Genomic DNA, 15,311 nt, shown 5'->3' with positions numbered 1-15,311 from the left:
CCACACATTGTTATACTTTATCCCCATTAATCTAAAAAATTTCACTCTATTTATGATATGAAATATTACTTAAATATAAATATACTTATAAGTTATAACACTTATAAATTACAGTACCAATCTATTTTTTTTTATTTGCTTTATTTCTGTTTATCTTGAATAAAGTAATTAATTTTAGTATGTTAGTATGTATCCTGTATGAAACATTAACCATTAGATATATGTATTTTATTTATATTTTATTATTTGCAAATTTCCATGATTTTTACAATTTTTACAATCATAACATTTGTTGCCTATATGCATTTTGAATGTTCTTATATTCTTATAAGAAATAATTATTATGGCATTTTTTGATGAAACTTAAGTTTTTTTATCAATATTTAAATAAATCGATTATTTTTAATGCTAATAAATAACCTAGAATCTGGTTTGATTATTTTAAAAAAATATTCTTTTTTATTAAATTATTTATATTATCTTTTTATAATAATTATTACAAAGCGACACAAATTCAAAAATATTAATTTTCTTCAGACATAAAGCTATTTAATAGTTTATTCTTATATTATATTATGTCTTATTTAGCATCATTAAATAATACTCAGATTTACCTAAGAATATCAACAATTGTATCTATAATCCACTATTTGATTACAACTGATAGAACTCAGCATGGGTGTAACTAGTAGATATGCATATATATATATAGTAGATAAGTATATGTTATTTTTTTTAAATTTATATTACCACGGTCTTAGGTTATAGGTAAAATCTGACAGCTTGATAGTAGTATCCATGCTCTTTTTGACTGGACAGGGAATATTTATGCATATGTATCAATATCATTAAAAGTTTAAATGTTCAATAGTTTTAAATTTTAAATATTAATAAAAAAAAAGGACTGCCTGTAGAGCCCCAGTCAAGATGTTTAACATTAAACTTGATCAGTCATTTCACTATAATAATTAAAATGACAGTAAATTGGATTATTCTGAACAAACATTTTGCTATGTTTAGTATTAGTAAGACAACACATGTGGGTATAATAATTTCCTCTTCATAATTACTTCCTTATGTACAGAAAAAAATTCTAAATAATATTTTAGGTACATGATATTAATTTGTTTGTAATGGTTATAAACTATCAATATCATTAATTTTTTGACATATTTAATATTATTATTATAGTTTAATATACCAACATTTTAACTAATATTTATCGATAGTTCAATATATTCAATTTGTAGATAATATATTTAATATATATACATATTATGTACAAATTAAACAGTAAAAACAATAATTAACAATAACACCAAAATATGTATTCAACGTATTATATGAAAAAAATAATACTCCTATACAAGAAAAGGCAATAATCATTATCATGTTTAGAACAAAAAAAAATTTATTAAATTAAATAAACAGATAGACATATAATAAAAAAAATAATTAATTATATAATTAGGTATACCTAATTCAATTATAAAACCATGGTACAATAATAATTATGTATAAGTTAATGTTAACATTTAAAATTCTTTGTAGTTGGTTGGAATTTTGATTTTTAAATAGGTAACATTTCTGGAAAATGCATTGTTATGTTTTTTTGTTATAAAATACGTAACTATAAAAATAACAAATAAAGGAATGATATTTATCATTCAATTTTTTATTTTAACTAAGCATTGCTTTTTAAAATTTCTTGCATAACAGTTAAATTTGAATAAAGAAAAAAAAAACTAAAAATTATAACTAATTTAACTTTAAAACAAATCTATTAGTTCAAACACTTCAAACTATATAAGGTTAATACTTTGATTTTGTCTTTTCCTTTTCAGTAGTCTTCAATTTTCTTACAATTGTCAGTCATTAAAGATAAATCTCTATCTGATATTGTTGTTCTTGGCGGTTTAAAATCGATTAACCAAGGTGTAAGGAATTGAGCCTTTAATTTCAATATTTCCATTTCATCTTGATCTTTTGAAGCTGCCATTCCTCTATCGAGCAAAAGATTGACCACTTTAGAAGCACTAGGCCTATTAGAAGGATCCAAATCGACCATTTTTTTTAGTAATTTTTCTAGACTAGTACTTATAAAGAGAGTTTGAGGTAACGAAAATTCACCATTTCTTAAACGATGCCATTCTGGTCCATTTTTAGGTAAATGTTTTTGAGTTGCAGCCTCGTATACTGTAAGCGCAGTAGAAAACACATCAACTTTCTGCAACTGAGAATAATCGTCACGTAATAGTTCTTTAGGTAAATAGCGAGAATCTCCATCTTCAATACTTCGGACATCTTCAATACATATAGTATGCCCAAAGTCACCTATCTTGTAAACAATATCTTTGTCAATTATTTCTTCATCATCGTCTAGATCATGAGCAAACACCAATGCCCCATTAGTCTTGCATATCAATATGTTTGCTGCTTTTATGTCCAAATGAGCAAGTTTTTTGGAATGAATGTGAGCCAGACCATTGCACACGTGCCACAACAATCGCCTTAGAGCATTGTCACAGAACACATGATCAGACTCGTGAATCATGCGTTCCAGGGTACCACCATGGCAGAATTCTGTTTGAATGTAAATATGACCCCTCTCGTACCACGCCGTAAAGTACGAAACCAAATTTGGATGTCGTCCGAACGCCGAGTTTGCGTACACCTCCTTACGGACCAAATACTCCGTACTCTTATACGTTGTCTGTTTGATTTTTTTAATCGCATAGGGTATTCCGTCAAACAAATTTGTACATTTGTATATGACACCGAAACTACCGGCGGCGATATACTCGTCTATTCTGAACTCTTCGTGGAATCGGGAGGTCTGCAATTCACGTATACTGACGTTAGTCACCTCGCCACTGTTCATCAAACGATTCAGACGTTTGTTGACAGATGGATGGGCGGAAGCAGGTGTTTTATTGCCGGGTGGGGTGGACTGATCGCAGTCATCACTGCCGCCGCTCTCAGAACTGGCGATGTTGCAGTTATTCGATCTGGGAAAGCGTTTCTTTCTGTTTTTCAATATTTCAATACCGGTCGGAGTGAACGGATTTACCGACACGCGGAACTTGTCGGCAAGTCTGGTTGATACACCGCCGTTGGTGTCAGTCGGGGGCAGTGGCGATCCAATGTGCACCGTCGATTGCGGAATGGCGACGGCGATCAATGGTGTTGACGAGGGCAAACATCCAAACGATCTGTTTCTCACGTAATAATAAACGATCGAAAACAACGCGAGGAAAACGCTGAAAAAGCCAACGGAAATGTCCATGACAGTGAGTTTCATTTAGGCACTAAGTTTACAGGTCCGATGAATCGTCACTGTTGTCATGTTTTTCCTACGAACTCGAAACACTACACTTCAGAAGTTTAAGGTGCTTACCTACCAATTGAATAGTAAATAGCAAACGCTGCCAAGTCTAAAGAGGGTCATTAAAATATTTTTTCACAACTCCGAATTCGGACCATCGTTCTCGGAACAGCGCGTTCCCGGTTTTTCACGTTGTCACGACGTATCTCGTATTCTCGTGTGAATAGTGAATACTGCTGAATAGTGAATACGCAAATTTGAATAGCGAATATGCGATTATGGATCGGATTTTATCAACAGAATAATCTGTATTTTTGTACCAACTTAAATGTTTCCAGTGTTCGTCGTTATTCTTATATCATGAATGACGCGTTGATTTGACATTACGATATTAAAATTAAATTAGTCAGTAGGCGCTCAACGCGGCTACTCAGCACTTGCCACTTGTCTTAGTATTTACATAGTTACATTAACCACAGGTATATTAAAACAATATTTTCATTATTTTCTTAAAATGTATTAAACCGTTGTAAGCACCAAACACGATCGTCGATGTTATAAATACAGACATTTGGCGGTACAGCAAGCTGCTGCCAGTTGTAATAAATTTATAATTTACCAGTCACCGCATAAAATTGTATTAATACTCGGTAGTTGATGTGCAAGTGTTGCCAATGTCCAGGTAATAATTAATTTATATATTTTATCTGTATATTATAAAAATAGAACGGCTAATCGGGCTAATCCGTTATTGATAATATGATACCACGTTTGTTTTTGTTTAAAAACTATTCTACAAGTACCTACTTCACGATTTTACGAGTTCGGACTTAGGATTATTGGAGTTATACTGTATAGTGTATAGTTTATATAAGCAATGTTACAAGTAAATAAGAAATTACAGTATTTCATATTTACTATTTAGGTACTTTTTAATTGGTCTCTATTGAATATTAATTAGATTTGATTTTCCTGTGTTATCATTTGCAGTATATTAATTTATAGTTACGAGTTTACGACAGAAACAAATATGTTAATTGTACAATAAGTTTCACATTTTTCATGTACTACGTTTAATCATTTATTTCTTCAAAAAACAACCAACAACTACAACAATATTTAAATTTTCCTTTTTTCCATTAGGTAAAAGTCGTGAATATTGTTAGCTGACAGATTCAAATTGAAATTATCTTCAGAAGTTATAGACCCTTTCAATCCATCCGCTCATTGAAATTCAAGTGATTACAATAGTTTGCAGTATTATTTGTGGTACCTAAGAATTTAATGGTCTGTGTTAAATGCATATCCTTAACTATTTGTCCTTAGAATGTACACTATTTTAATATATTATCTACTTAAGGTCTACTAGTCTATCAAAAACAGATTGAAAAAATATCCGTGTTAACCAACAGGCTGACTTTCAAATTAAAATGTATATTATTGATTGTGTGTATAAACTACGAGTAGAACCTTTTCGTGTAAATGAGCCATTTTTTCAAATAATCACAAAATCATGATTTTTAAAGAGCTGCACTAATAAAAAATTATTTCATTATAATATAATACAATTTTAATTTATGTTTTTTGGGTCACAATCATGACTAAACAAACTTGTCATGGTCTTAATATTGATGCATACTCCAAAGAGCTGCATGTTCCCAACCTCTGGTGTACATTGTTACTGTGTTCAAATTTGAACGTAACACATATATTTTTATAGAATTTTCAATATGAAGGTTTTTTTTTTTAAATAGCTTCATTTTTTAATAACAACTTAAAATATAGGCATAAAAAACACTTGTTTAGTAAATTATCTTTTTAATGCTTTATTATAGCTACTAGCTGCGGGTGTGCCTCGGTGTGAGTGTGCCTCGCTGTGAGTGAAACTCGCTTTGAGTGAAACTCGCTGTAAGTGAATACCCTAGGACGGATGGAAGAGCTTGAAAGTGGAAAGTTTTCAAAAAAGGAAGACCTGTCGCTGATTGGTAGTACTGCGAGTCTTCTATCGGGATGAATGATGATAAGGCGGTTGTTGTCGGGAATTGATAAGACGTTCGTGGCGTCGATAATAATATTGTTTATTAAATTATTATTATATATATATGCCTCGATTCCCGGCTTGTGGAAGCCGCCTCCGGCGCCTTCGAGGGGGTCGAGTGAAAATCGGTCCTAGGGAAATTCGGTTGGAAATGGTAGTCGGGTGTCTAGAAATCGGTCACATATATAGTTCAACTCGAGGCTTGCCCGGTTCTTTTTTGAAAGTATAAAAAATAAATAAGTACGAAAAATGGTAATAGAGTGTCTAGTTATCAGTCCTCACTCGATGCAAATCGATATCTGTGCTGGGCAATCCGCCTACGGCGGATTGTTATACCTCCTGACGTCGAAAGTCTGATGTCGTATAGTAGGAGACAAAATTTAAGTCGAACGTCATATCTTTTGGGAAAATTGATTTATACACAACTAAATAAGTTTGAAAAATGGTAACTAAGTGTCTAGCTATCAGTCGTTAACCGGTGTAATACCGTGTCTTGTCGCATGCCCGGTTCTTTTTTGAATATATATAAAAAATAAATAAGTACGAAAAATGGTAATCGAGTGTCTAGCTATCAGTCCTCATTCGATGCAAATCGATATCTGTGCTGGGCAATCCGCCTACGGCGGATTGTTATACCTCCTGACGTCGAAAGTCTGATGTCGTATAGTAGGGGAAAAAGTTTAAGTCGAACGAAGTGTTATAACGTCCTATCTACGTCCTATTTACTGCGTCGAATTGCAGACTATGTGGGCGCAAATTATGAAATCTGAATTTTTTATTTGCTAAAAATTGAATATACTTTAAGTGTTACCAAACCCCTCAGGTAGGCAATCCGACCGCGTCGGATCGCGGACGATGTGAGTATTGTGAGTTATTATAAGTGAAATAATCCACAATACATTTATCACATCAGGTTGTAATTAAATATTAGTGTGCATACCCGATCTATATGACTTTAATAAATATTCCATACGTACACACTACACACATTGTGTTTACATATTATATAATATATATACTATAAATAATATAATATAACATACTCGGTGGTAGTCGATAAGTACTATTACAAAAAACACGTATATTTAACACTCGCAATATTCAAAAAAAAAAAAAAAATAGTACATAAATGTTGAAATACTGCTTTTTATTAGTGGAGTAATAAAAAAAATATACCGACGTCGCCGGCAAAATCATATAAAAATAAAAAAAACATTGGAAAAAAAAATGCAAAAAATGACTCGCAGTGTTAATCAAAGCGCCGCCGGGACCGTCGCCGGGGCGGGATTCGATCTCGGAACACCTGCCTATTCCTATCCTATCCTAACGCCTAATCCTATCGTCTACAGTTTGAGTTGAAAACCGACGTCAAATCTCGAGCACTTAAACCGTTTCCGAACCGTCACCGAATTCGCGTCGTAATCGTTTAATTCGTATTTCATTACACACACACACACAGACATTCTCGTTGATTTTCTTTAAAATATATTTGTAAATATCTGAAATATCCGTTCGATGTGTATTTTATTCATTATTTATATTTATTATATATTATTATATATACGTATTAAACGACTTTTTTCTCACGCCCAATCGCTAATATATCGCCAATATAAAATATCGTAAATCACGCGAACACGGGAAAACTCGGAAAACGCTATAAAATCCGTATAAAAGTGAAATATATAATAATAATAATAGTAATAGTATAGTTGTCCAACACATTTTTGATAACCGACCGGACGCGATAACGGCGACCGGAGCGCATTCTTTTTTCCGTTTTAGGAACTGCGGGGAGTACAGCAAGCGCACTCAAGTGTTTTTCGGGCGAAACGCTTGCGGTTTTATAATATACTAGCTGCCCGTGTGCCTCGGTGTGAGTGTGCCTCGGTGTGAGTGTGCCTCGCTGTGAGTGTGCCTCGCTTTGAGTGAAACTCGCTGTAAGTGAATACCCTAGGACGGATGGAAGAGCTTGAAAGCGGAAAGTTTTCAAAAAAAGAAAGATTTGGCGGTAATAAGTCCGCGGTGTTGGTACCACTGATTAGTAATACTGCGAGTCTTCTATCGGGATGATGATAAGTTGTCGATTGTTTGGCGGTATTCTTTCGAATGTGAAAAGTTTTTGAAAGTCGAGATTGAGACGTAGACTTTTGAGTGTCTAGCTATCAGCCCTCTACCGGTGTAAATCGATAACCGGCTGCGGAATCCGCCTACGGCGGATTGTCTGACCTCCTGGCGTCGAAAGCAGGAAAAAATGTTATAGTCGAATGTCGTCTTTTGAGCGTTGAATAATCAGTAATCACTCGTGAAAATAAATTTGTATGCAACTACTATGCCTACCAGGTAGGCAATCCGACTGCGTCGGATCGCGGACCCCGTCGGCGCAATAAGTGAAATCAAAACGTTGTATGAACTCAACTTTCAAAAAGCTTTAAGGAAAACCAAACCAGCCAGGTAGGCGATCCGCCTACGTCGGATCGCAGACAATGTCGGCGCAATCAGTGAAATAAGAACTTTTCTCTAACCCCCGTTTCGATAAAATACTAACATCAGCCAATACACTCGTTAATATTATATATTATTATTAAATATAATACACGCGATTAAATTTGCAACGTATCGTGTTAAAAAAATTAAATATTGCATACAATCCCATGTATTTTATTAGGTAGATATTATATAAAACATTAGAAATATAATTTATTTAATTATTTAATGTTTATTACACAATCGGTGTAACAATAATTTGTGTACAGATGAGGAGAGTATGAGTTTTACACATATAATACACTTATAACATATCACGTTTGTAACGTTTAAGTCCACCAGAACATTGTCGATGTACAATTATTATGATAAAAAAAAAAAAATATAAGTAATATCATTTATGTTTAAAATTATTTTACTATTATTGTAATGTATTCGATTCTTTTTTTTTTAAAATTTTAATTATATTTGATACCTACTCACATTTTTTTTCATAGTATATACACAAACACACGCACAAATATATTTATACGATTTCCTACTTATATATCGTGGACGTATATTAAATTATATGTATATAGTTAAACCTATTAATATCGTTAAACGTAACGTGTTTTTAAATATTTTATTATTATGTATGTATAACAGACTTAACTATAACGTACAAAAAACGAAATACGTGTGATATATAATAAAGTCGTAGGAAATTTACCGACGAATAAACCTTCCGTTATATCAGTACACCGCTATCGACAGATCACTGGACTCTCGACGACGGCAATGAGGACACGCGTAAAATAAAATCGTACGTAAATCCAATATAATGAGGTTATTTATTATTAAGTCATAATAATTCAACGGTCTATGACGGAAAAAAAAAAATGTCGAAATTTTAAAATATAAAATCGTGTAATAAAAAAAATCGAAAAAAAGTGCAAAAAATGTGGGCGGCCGTGTCAATCAAAGCGCCGCCGGAAATACCGCCGGAGCGGGATTCGTTCTCGTTACACCTGCCTAATCTTGTATCCTATCCTAACGCCTAAACCTATCGACTACAGTTCGAGTTGAACACCGACGTCGAATCTCGAGCACTTGAGCCGTTTCCGAGCCGCGACGAATCGGGCGTCTAGCACCGTTTTACCCACGAAATCCGTACGATTCGACTCTAAACGCGTTTTTTTATTTGTTCGCGACATCGTAATGTTTTCAATCACATTTAGCATAACATATATATTTTATTTTATCCAAAGAATTAATTCCCACGTCATAAAAAAAAAAAAATTCATACCACGTATTACAATACGTTATATGCGTATTAGCACGCAAAAATCGTAATCGAGAGATCGGTCAACGCGATCGCGACCCCGAGAAAACGAACGCGTAAAAAGAGAGCGCGTCGCACAAAAACGACGCGGTAAAAACATCGCGGGACGGCGGTGTGATAAAAGGGTGCTTCAAGAGTCGCGCGGCCGTCGGCACGGGCGACGGCGGCGACGGGCGAAGCCGTCGGCGATAACGGCGGAAGGGCGATAAGAATCGTAATTTTCCGATTGGCTCTCCGCTAAAGTACCGGCAGCGCTCAAGTAGACAACGGACGAACTCCTTCACGTTTTATTATATTAGAAGATAGATTAAATATACTAAAGTATATACTCTGTTTATTTAATCTGTTAGAACTCACAATACCCAATTTGAGACTGGTTATTTAAAAAACTAAAATATTAAATATAACTTGATTTATGACTATAAGCAAGCATTTCAACTTTCAAGATATTCATAAATATTCCCAACCTGGTTTTTGAGGATTAATAACCTTATTCATTTAGCAATCTTATGTTTAATTTTTCTATTTAAGATACAATTTTTTAGTTAATGAATTATTGATTATGCAAGATTCATTTTTAATAGCTTATTGAAGTATATATTTTTAATACTATTTGAAATTTTAAAATGTTACCAATTTCCCCTTATAAATGGCTTGTCCAAAATCAGTAAAAATCATAAACAAATCTTAAAGTTATAATAATAAAACTTAGTATATTATTATATTGTACGATCAAAGAAAAATTTTACTTTCCCTTGTTTAGCTTATGAATATAAATGCTTTTAAATAATTTTGAACTTTTGATATTAAATAAATATAATATATTTAAAAAAATGTTTGCCATTAACTTCGTGCAAAATTAAAAAAAATTGCTTAACCAACAGAAATGTTTTTATGAATGAATAAGTTTATGAACATAACTAGATAGATTTAAGGTGATATTTTAGACACATTGTAGATAATATGCTTTCTAAGCATAATATCATTATGATAGTGTATTCATATTTCATGTTTTTCTTTGTTTTAAACCATTTTTTTTACTCAACTTTCAGCAGTTTTATGTTGATATTGAAATGTCTATCTGAGTACAAGAGCATTATTAAAAAAATATAAAAAACAGAAAAACATTTAACTATAGACACATAAATATTACGTTTATTTATTTAAAACAAAAGTACATAGTAATAATAATAATGTTGTTATAATTAATACAATTCGACCGAAAAAACGAGTGATGACGATAATAATAATAATAATAATAATAATAATGAATTATTCTACAAATAATTGTCGACATAACATTGAATGTGTAATAACGAATAATATAGAACATTTTAATAACACAAACACATTGTAATACACATAGAGTATTTGTGCTAAAGTGAGTATTATTAAAAAATATGTACTAAACAATAATAAATATAATTATGAATTCAAAAATTAATTTTTACTTTTAATGGTGAAGAATCATTTGAACGATAATAATGATGATAATAATAGTAATAATAATAATAATAAGATTCAATTAACGCTCTTCTTTTATATGATTTCCCATTGTAGGACACTGGTGTCTTTGCCACCAATCGATATCAGTCTGGAGTCGTCGTGCAAGAAAGTCACATTTGTCACATGGCTGCTGTGACCTCCATACACGTGGCACAGCGACTGCAGAAAATAAAATACAAAATCATGACACAATGAAGCTAAGTAATTAAAATAATATTTTAATCCAAATGTATACAGTTTAGTGAAAGTGATCAATTTATTAAAACTATAGTAAACATTATTTATTACTAAACGTTTTAGAAATTTTAGTTATTTCTAGAAAATTGAATGATCGATCAAATTATCTTATGAAATGAAAAATAGTTTTTACTATTTTAATAAATGTTAACTATGATGATTTATTATTATAACAATATATAAATATTAGAAACATTGGCAATAAATTATGCTTTTCAAATGTTAAAAAATTATTTGGTAACATTCTATATTAATCAATATTATTGTCTTTACCTTAGGTTGTTTGACTGGGTATGAATACAGTTTCACTTTACCAAAGTCGTCTCCTGTAGCCATCAGCTTAGATCCATTTGATCGTTCGCATGCGTTAACATCAGTACCATCAGCTCCTTCAGGCCATATTCCAATGGAGGAAAATGTCAAGACACAAGAGTTGGATGCCCACACTGTGTCCCTAAGTTGAGTGCTGTGAGTGACTTGACGACAAACTTTCACTTTCCCTAGTTAAAAAATAAAAATGTAATAACGTGAACAACAACATGAACTGTAATAGGAAACCACTAAAAGATATTTGGCTTCATGTTAAATAATAAATGTTACATACAATATAACAACTCGTAGTCTCCAGAGTTACTGCGCAGGTGTTCGTTATCTTTAGACCAATCCAAATGAGTGATAAAGCTTGAATGGCCCTAATTTAATAAAAACAATATGATCACGGTCTAATAAATTTATATCATAAATAATATGTACACCTATGTAACACACGGAAAATATGTCTTCATTAAAGTCAGCAGAAATAATTAATGGATACCATTTTAACAACCAATAAACTATTATTGATTACAAAGCATACAAACTCAACATCAACATGTATCAAAATATTGATACCTTTATAAAATATAAACAAATGTTAGCAAATCAAATCATTAATGTTACAATTTACAACATTATTTAATTAATTAAAAAAAAATATGTAAACCTACAGCAAATTAATATGCATTAACCACTAATAATACAAATTTAATTTATCCATTAGGTATATCTTTTCTGTATATTAATTTTTTTATCTCTACAAAAACATCTACATGCAGCAACACTCGGCTCTACGCGGGTAACCTACACCTACCGACATCTTGTCAATAATAGCACCAGTGCTACATCTCCTGCGACGTTTATCTTCCCAACACTAAACATTGAGTGAATTCAACAATGATAATTAAGTGGATTGGGTAGTAGGTACAAAATGTTATACGGTATTAATAAGGGAATATAAGATTCAGATGCACAATGAACATATTGTACACTATAATACTTACGGTGCAACGGCCTAAACGAGTGTAATTTCTGGCGCCATCTGTGACCTGATATATATAGATGTAATTGTCCCTGGAACCAAGAGCAAGCAGTTGGCCGTCTGGCGAGAATTTTGCAACCTTCAAATGACAATAAGCAACTTGATGGTTACAAATTTGATCGCAATGTAATTAAATTTAAATTATTTACATTGGGATTGTGCATACCTGTATTGGTTCATTTCCATCGATGTGAGTCGAATAGATTTCTCGTGTTTCTGAATTCATAACAATCCATTTTCCAGATACGCAACCAACAATGATTATTCGACCATCGCTAGAGAATGCAGCTGATTGTGCTTGTTCCTATATATTATTTACAGAAATGATGTATGAAATTTAAAATGAGCTAATGCAAATGTAATACTTACTGCAATGTCTTTGCTCCATACAACAGAGCGAGACAACGAGTCCCAGAGTTGGACAATACGATCAAATCCAGCTGTAAGAAATTGAGCTAAAGTAGGATGAGGACATAATGCCCATAGTTCGTCTGTGTGGCCCAGGACAGCAGGGCTGAAGCCCATTGACAGAGATCCGATTAAAATGCAATTGCGGGTAGATCCAACTAGTAACTGTGATCCACGACCTTCAGATACTGTACGAATACCACCTAAATGTTCAGCTATCTATATTTGAAAAAAAAAAATTACAATTTTAAATTAAATTAAATCATTAAAAAATATAAATGTATAATAAAAATATTTAATGTTATTACAAAACCAATTAAGACACCATCTGCATTTATGTAAAATTTAAAAGTATACTATATTATCTAAGGTGTCAAATAAACAATACTTAAAATATTACTCATTAATGATTCTATTAGTTATTTTATAAATTATAATCAAGTTCTTTAAACAAAAAAACTTGTTTAATTTATTTTTAGTTCACAATGTATTTGAGAAATTAGATTATAAATTATTTTGATAGCTTAACAATATTAATTTATTCATAAATCATGGATTAAACATGTTCACAAAGGAAGAAGGGTATATCTGGATATATTTATTAAGTTATTATTTATTGTGAATAGTTTTACAATTATAATTACTATTATAATAACAATAATAGCTTACTTGTGCTTCATATCCAGTGGGATGCATCGAAGTGTCAAACTGGATCAGTTTACCGTCTTTACCACCTCCAGTAATAATGCTGCCCTCTTTCAACACACAGATGGAAAACACTGATCCTTCGTGTACATTTCGTGCGACTTTTATGATATTATTTGTGCCTATAAGATTAGAAACTAAATTAGTTATAATATATACGAAACTTTGGTGGGTAAAATCAACAAAAACAAGTTAAAAATATTAACCACCAAGGCACCAAATAAGGAGTACTAGCGTCTAGCACATGAGCAAGTAATATATCCTTCATCTAGTCCATCTTGGTCCATTTGTCTATGTATCCCTTCCCCTCCCACCGCATACAAAAATAACTTTTAAACATTATTAAAAATCATAAGCTTTACACATTAAAAAATTAGTATTTTTTTTGTACATATTTGTGAAGTTATTAAGAATCAAAAATTATTAAAAACGTATCTTTAAAAATTATTCTACGAGAACTCCCAATGAATAACAACTATTGAACTAGGTATTAGGTACATAGAGGATATAAAAATTGAAATGTCCACAAAATAAATTGCTGGTAATATAATTTCAAAGGTTATGCACACTTATAAAAATTATCCGTCTAAAAATGTAGAACATTTTATGGATATTTTTAATGTTTAAACTGTTTAAAGCATTTTCGCCCGTACGGCGTACGACATATTATAGTGAAGCATAATTGTTAGATTTTAATTTAACCGCTGAATACACTTAAGAGATCTGTAACGAAAAAACGGTAAAATTCTGTGGCCCATCATCCAATATACAGCCTATACACTCAAAATTATTAAATATAAATCAAAGGTTGTTTGTTATTTAAGTTTAAAATTATATAGATAATACCAGGTACCACATCACTGCCACTGCGTCATACGAGAATCTCCATTAGGTCTAAATTATCTATTTAATATGTACACACATGTCTATAATTTGATAAAAGTATAAGTACTCACCACGTCCCCATATGACAACGGATCCGTTTGAGTCTCCGGACAAGACGTCTCCGTTCTGCGTGAACGCCAAGCACGTCACGTACTTGGGACGATCGCGGGTAGTCTCGAATATACCGTTGCGCTTGTACAGGGTACCGCCGGCGTCCAGTGTCCAGAAACTGATGTGGCCCTTGCCGCAAGTGACGATTTGGTTGCGTTCCAGTGGGTGGAATTCCGCAGCCACAACAGTGTCCATAGAACACTATAAATCCGATAAATAATTACAAATATTATTGTTATTATTATTATTATTATTATAATTCAACGGTAATAGATGATTGCGGAGGACCAAATCATTGATAGTATACGATATCGAGGACGACGATATTTTGTGCACTAGACCGGATTGGTACCTGCACGAGAGTAAGTAAAGGTGGCGAGTAACTATATATAATATATATGATGCAGGAAAATTGAAAGGAAGCGAATCGTCATTAAGACGAGAAGAATAAATAAGAAAGGTAGTCGGCGGTAAAAGCGGCGATCAGCCGCAAGGTCGGATAATCATAATTAATATTTATTGTAATTAATTTATAATTCGACTGACCTTGGTCTCCGTGATCTTGTGACCCTTTTCGTTCTTCTGCCAGTCCCACACGGATATGTTGTGATCGTTTCCCTCGTCGATGGCGCACAAAAGGCTTCCACCATCCTGTTAAAAACAAAAACAAATTGCGCGTTTAAAAGATAATAATAAACGAAACTAAATTAAATAAAATGTCGTCGGACAGATGACAACTTGTGAAAATCTCGAGTTGACTTACCGCTTTGGAAAACGACAGACAGCTGATAGACCGTTCAAATTCTCCCAATCCCAACACGACCACCGTCGCTAAACTGACTGAATTCCACACTCGAATATGAGGCTAAAACGATTGAAAAGAAAAAATGTGTTTAATAATGTTTACGCTAGAATCGCAAAATCTTAC

General features: G+C 32.4%; 2 protein-coding genes across 4 annotated transcripts in view; both read right to left on the bottom strand.

The window, feature by feature from the left end:
- Positions 1-1,393: 1,393 nt before the first annotated feature.
- On the bottom strand, positions 1,394-3,939 carry LOC132922666 (wee1-like protein kinase 2). The gene has a single exon (XM_060986299.1). The coding sequence runs from the start codon at positions 3,299-3,301 to the stop codon at positions 1,841-1,843; it is 1,461 nt and encodes a 486-aa protein (XP_060842282.1). The 5' UTR covers positions 3,302-3,939; the 3' UTR covers positions 1,394-1,840.
- Positions 3,940-10,301: 6,362 nt separating this feature from the next.
- LOC132919530 (echinoderm microtubule-associated protein-like 2) overlaps positions 10,302-15,311 on the bottom strand; it is a 32,583-nt gene continuing 27,573 nt past the window's right edge. For 2 of the 3 annotated variants that reach the window (XM_060981202.1, XM_060981203.1), the window contains 11 exons: positions 15,147-15,248; positions 14,930-15,034; positions 14,344-14,584; positions 13,352-13,509; positions 12,644-12,901; positions 12,441-12,578; positions 12,237-12,353; positions 12,047-12,106; positions 11,522-11,609; positions 11,191-11,417; positions 10,302-10,839 (listed from right to left, as the gene is read on the bottom strand). In XM_060981202.1, coding sequence (XP_060837185.1) covers positions 10,714-10,839; positions 11,191-11,417; positions 11,522-11,609; positions 12,047-12,106; positions 12,237-12,353; positions 12,441-12,578; positions 12,644-12,901; positions 13,352-13,509; positions 14,344-14,584; positions 14,930-15,034; positions 15,147-15,248 — 1,620 coding nt within the window. In that variant the 3' untranslated portion in view covers positions 10,302-10,713. The remainder of the gene's footprint in view (positions 10,840-11,190; positions 11,418-11,521; positions 11,610-12,046; positions 12,107-12,236; positions 12,354-12,440; positions 12,579-12,643; positions 12,902-13,351; positions 13,510-14,343; positions 14,585-14,929; positions 15,035-15,146; positions 15,249-15,311) is intronic. The other variant, XM_060981201.1, reaches the window with a different exon arrangement.

This window comes from Rhopalosiphum padi, chromosome 2 (assembly GCF_020882245.1).
Source record: "Rhopalosiphum padi isolate XX-2018 chromosome 2, ASM2088224v1, whole genome shotgun sequence".
NCBI lineage: Eukaryota > Metazoa > Arthropoda > Insecta > Hemiptera > Aphididae > Rhopalosiphum > Rhopalosiphum padi.
The sequence above is the reverse complement of the archived record's forward strand: the minus strand, read 5'-3'. Positions and strand labels throughout refer to the sequence as shown.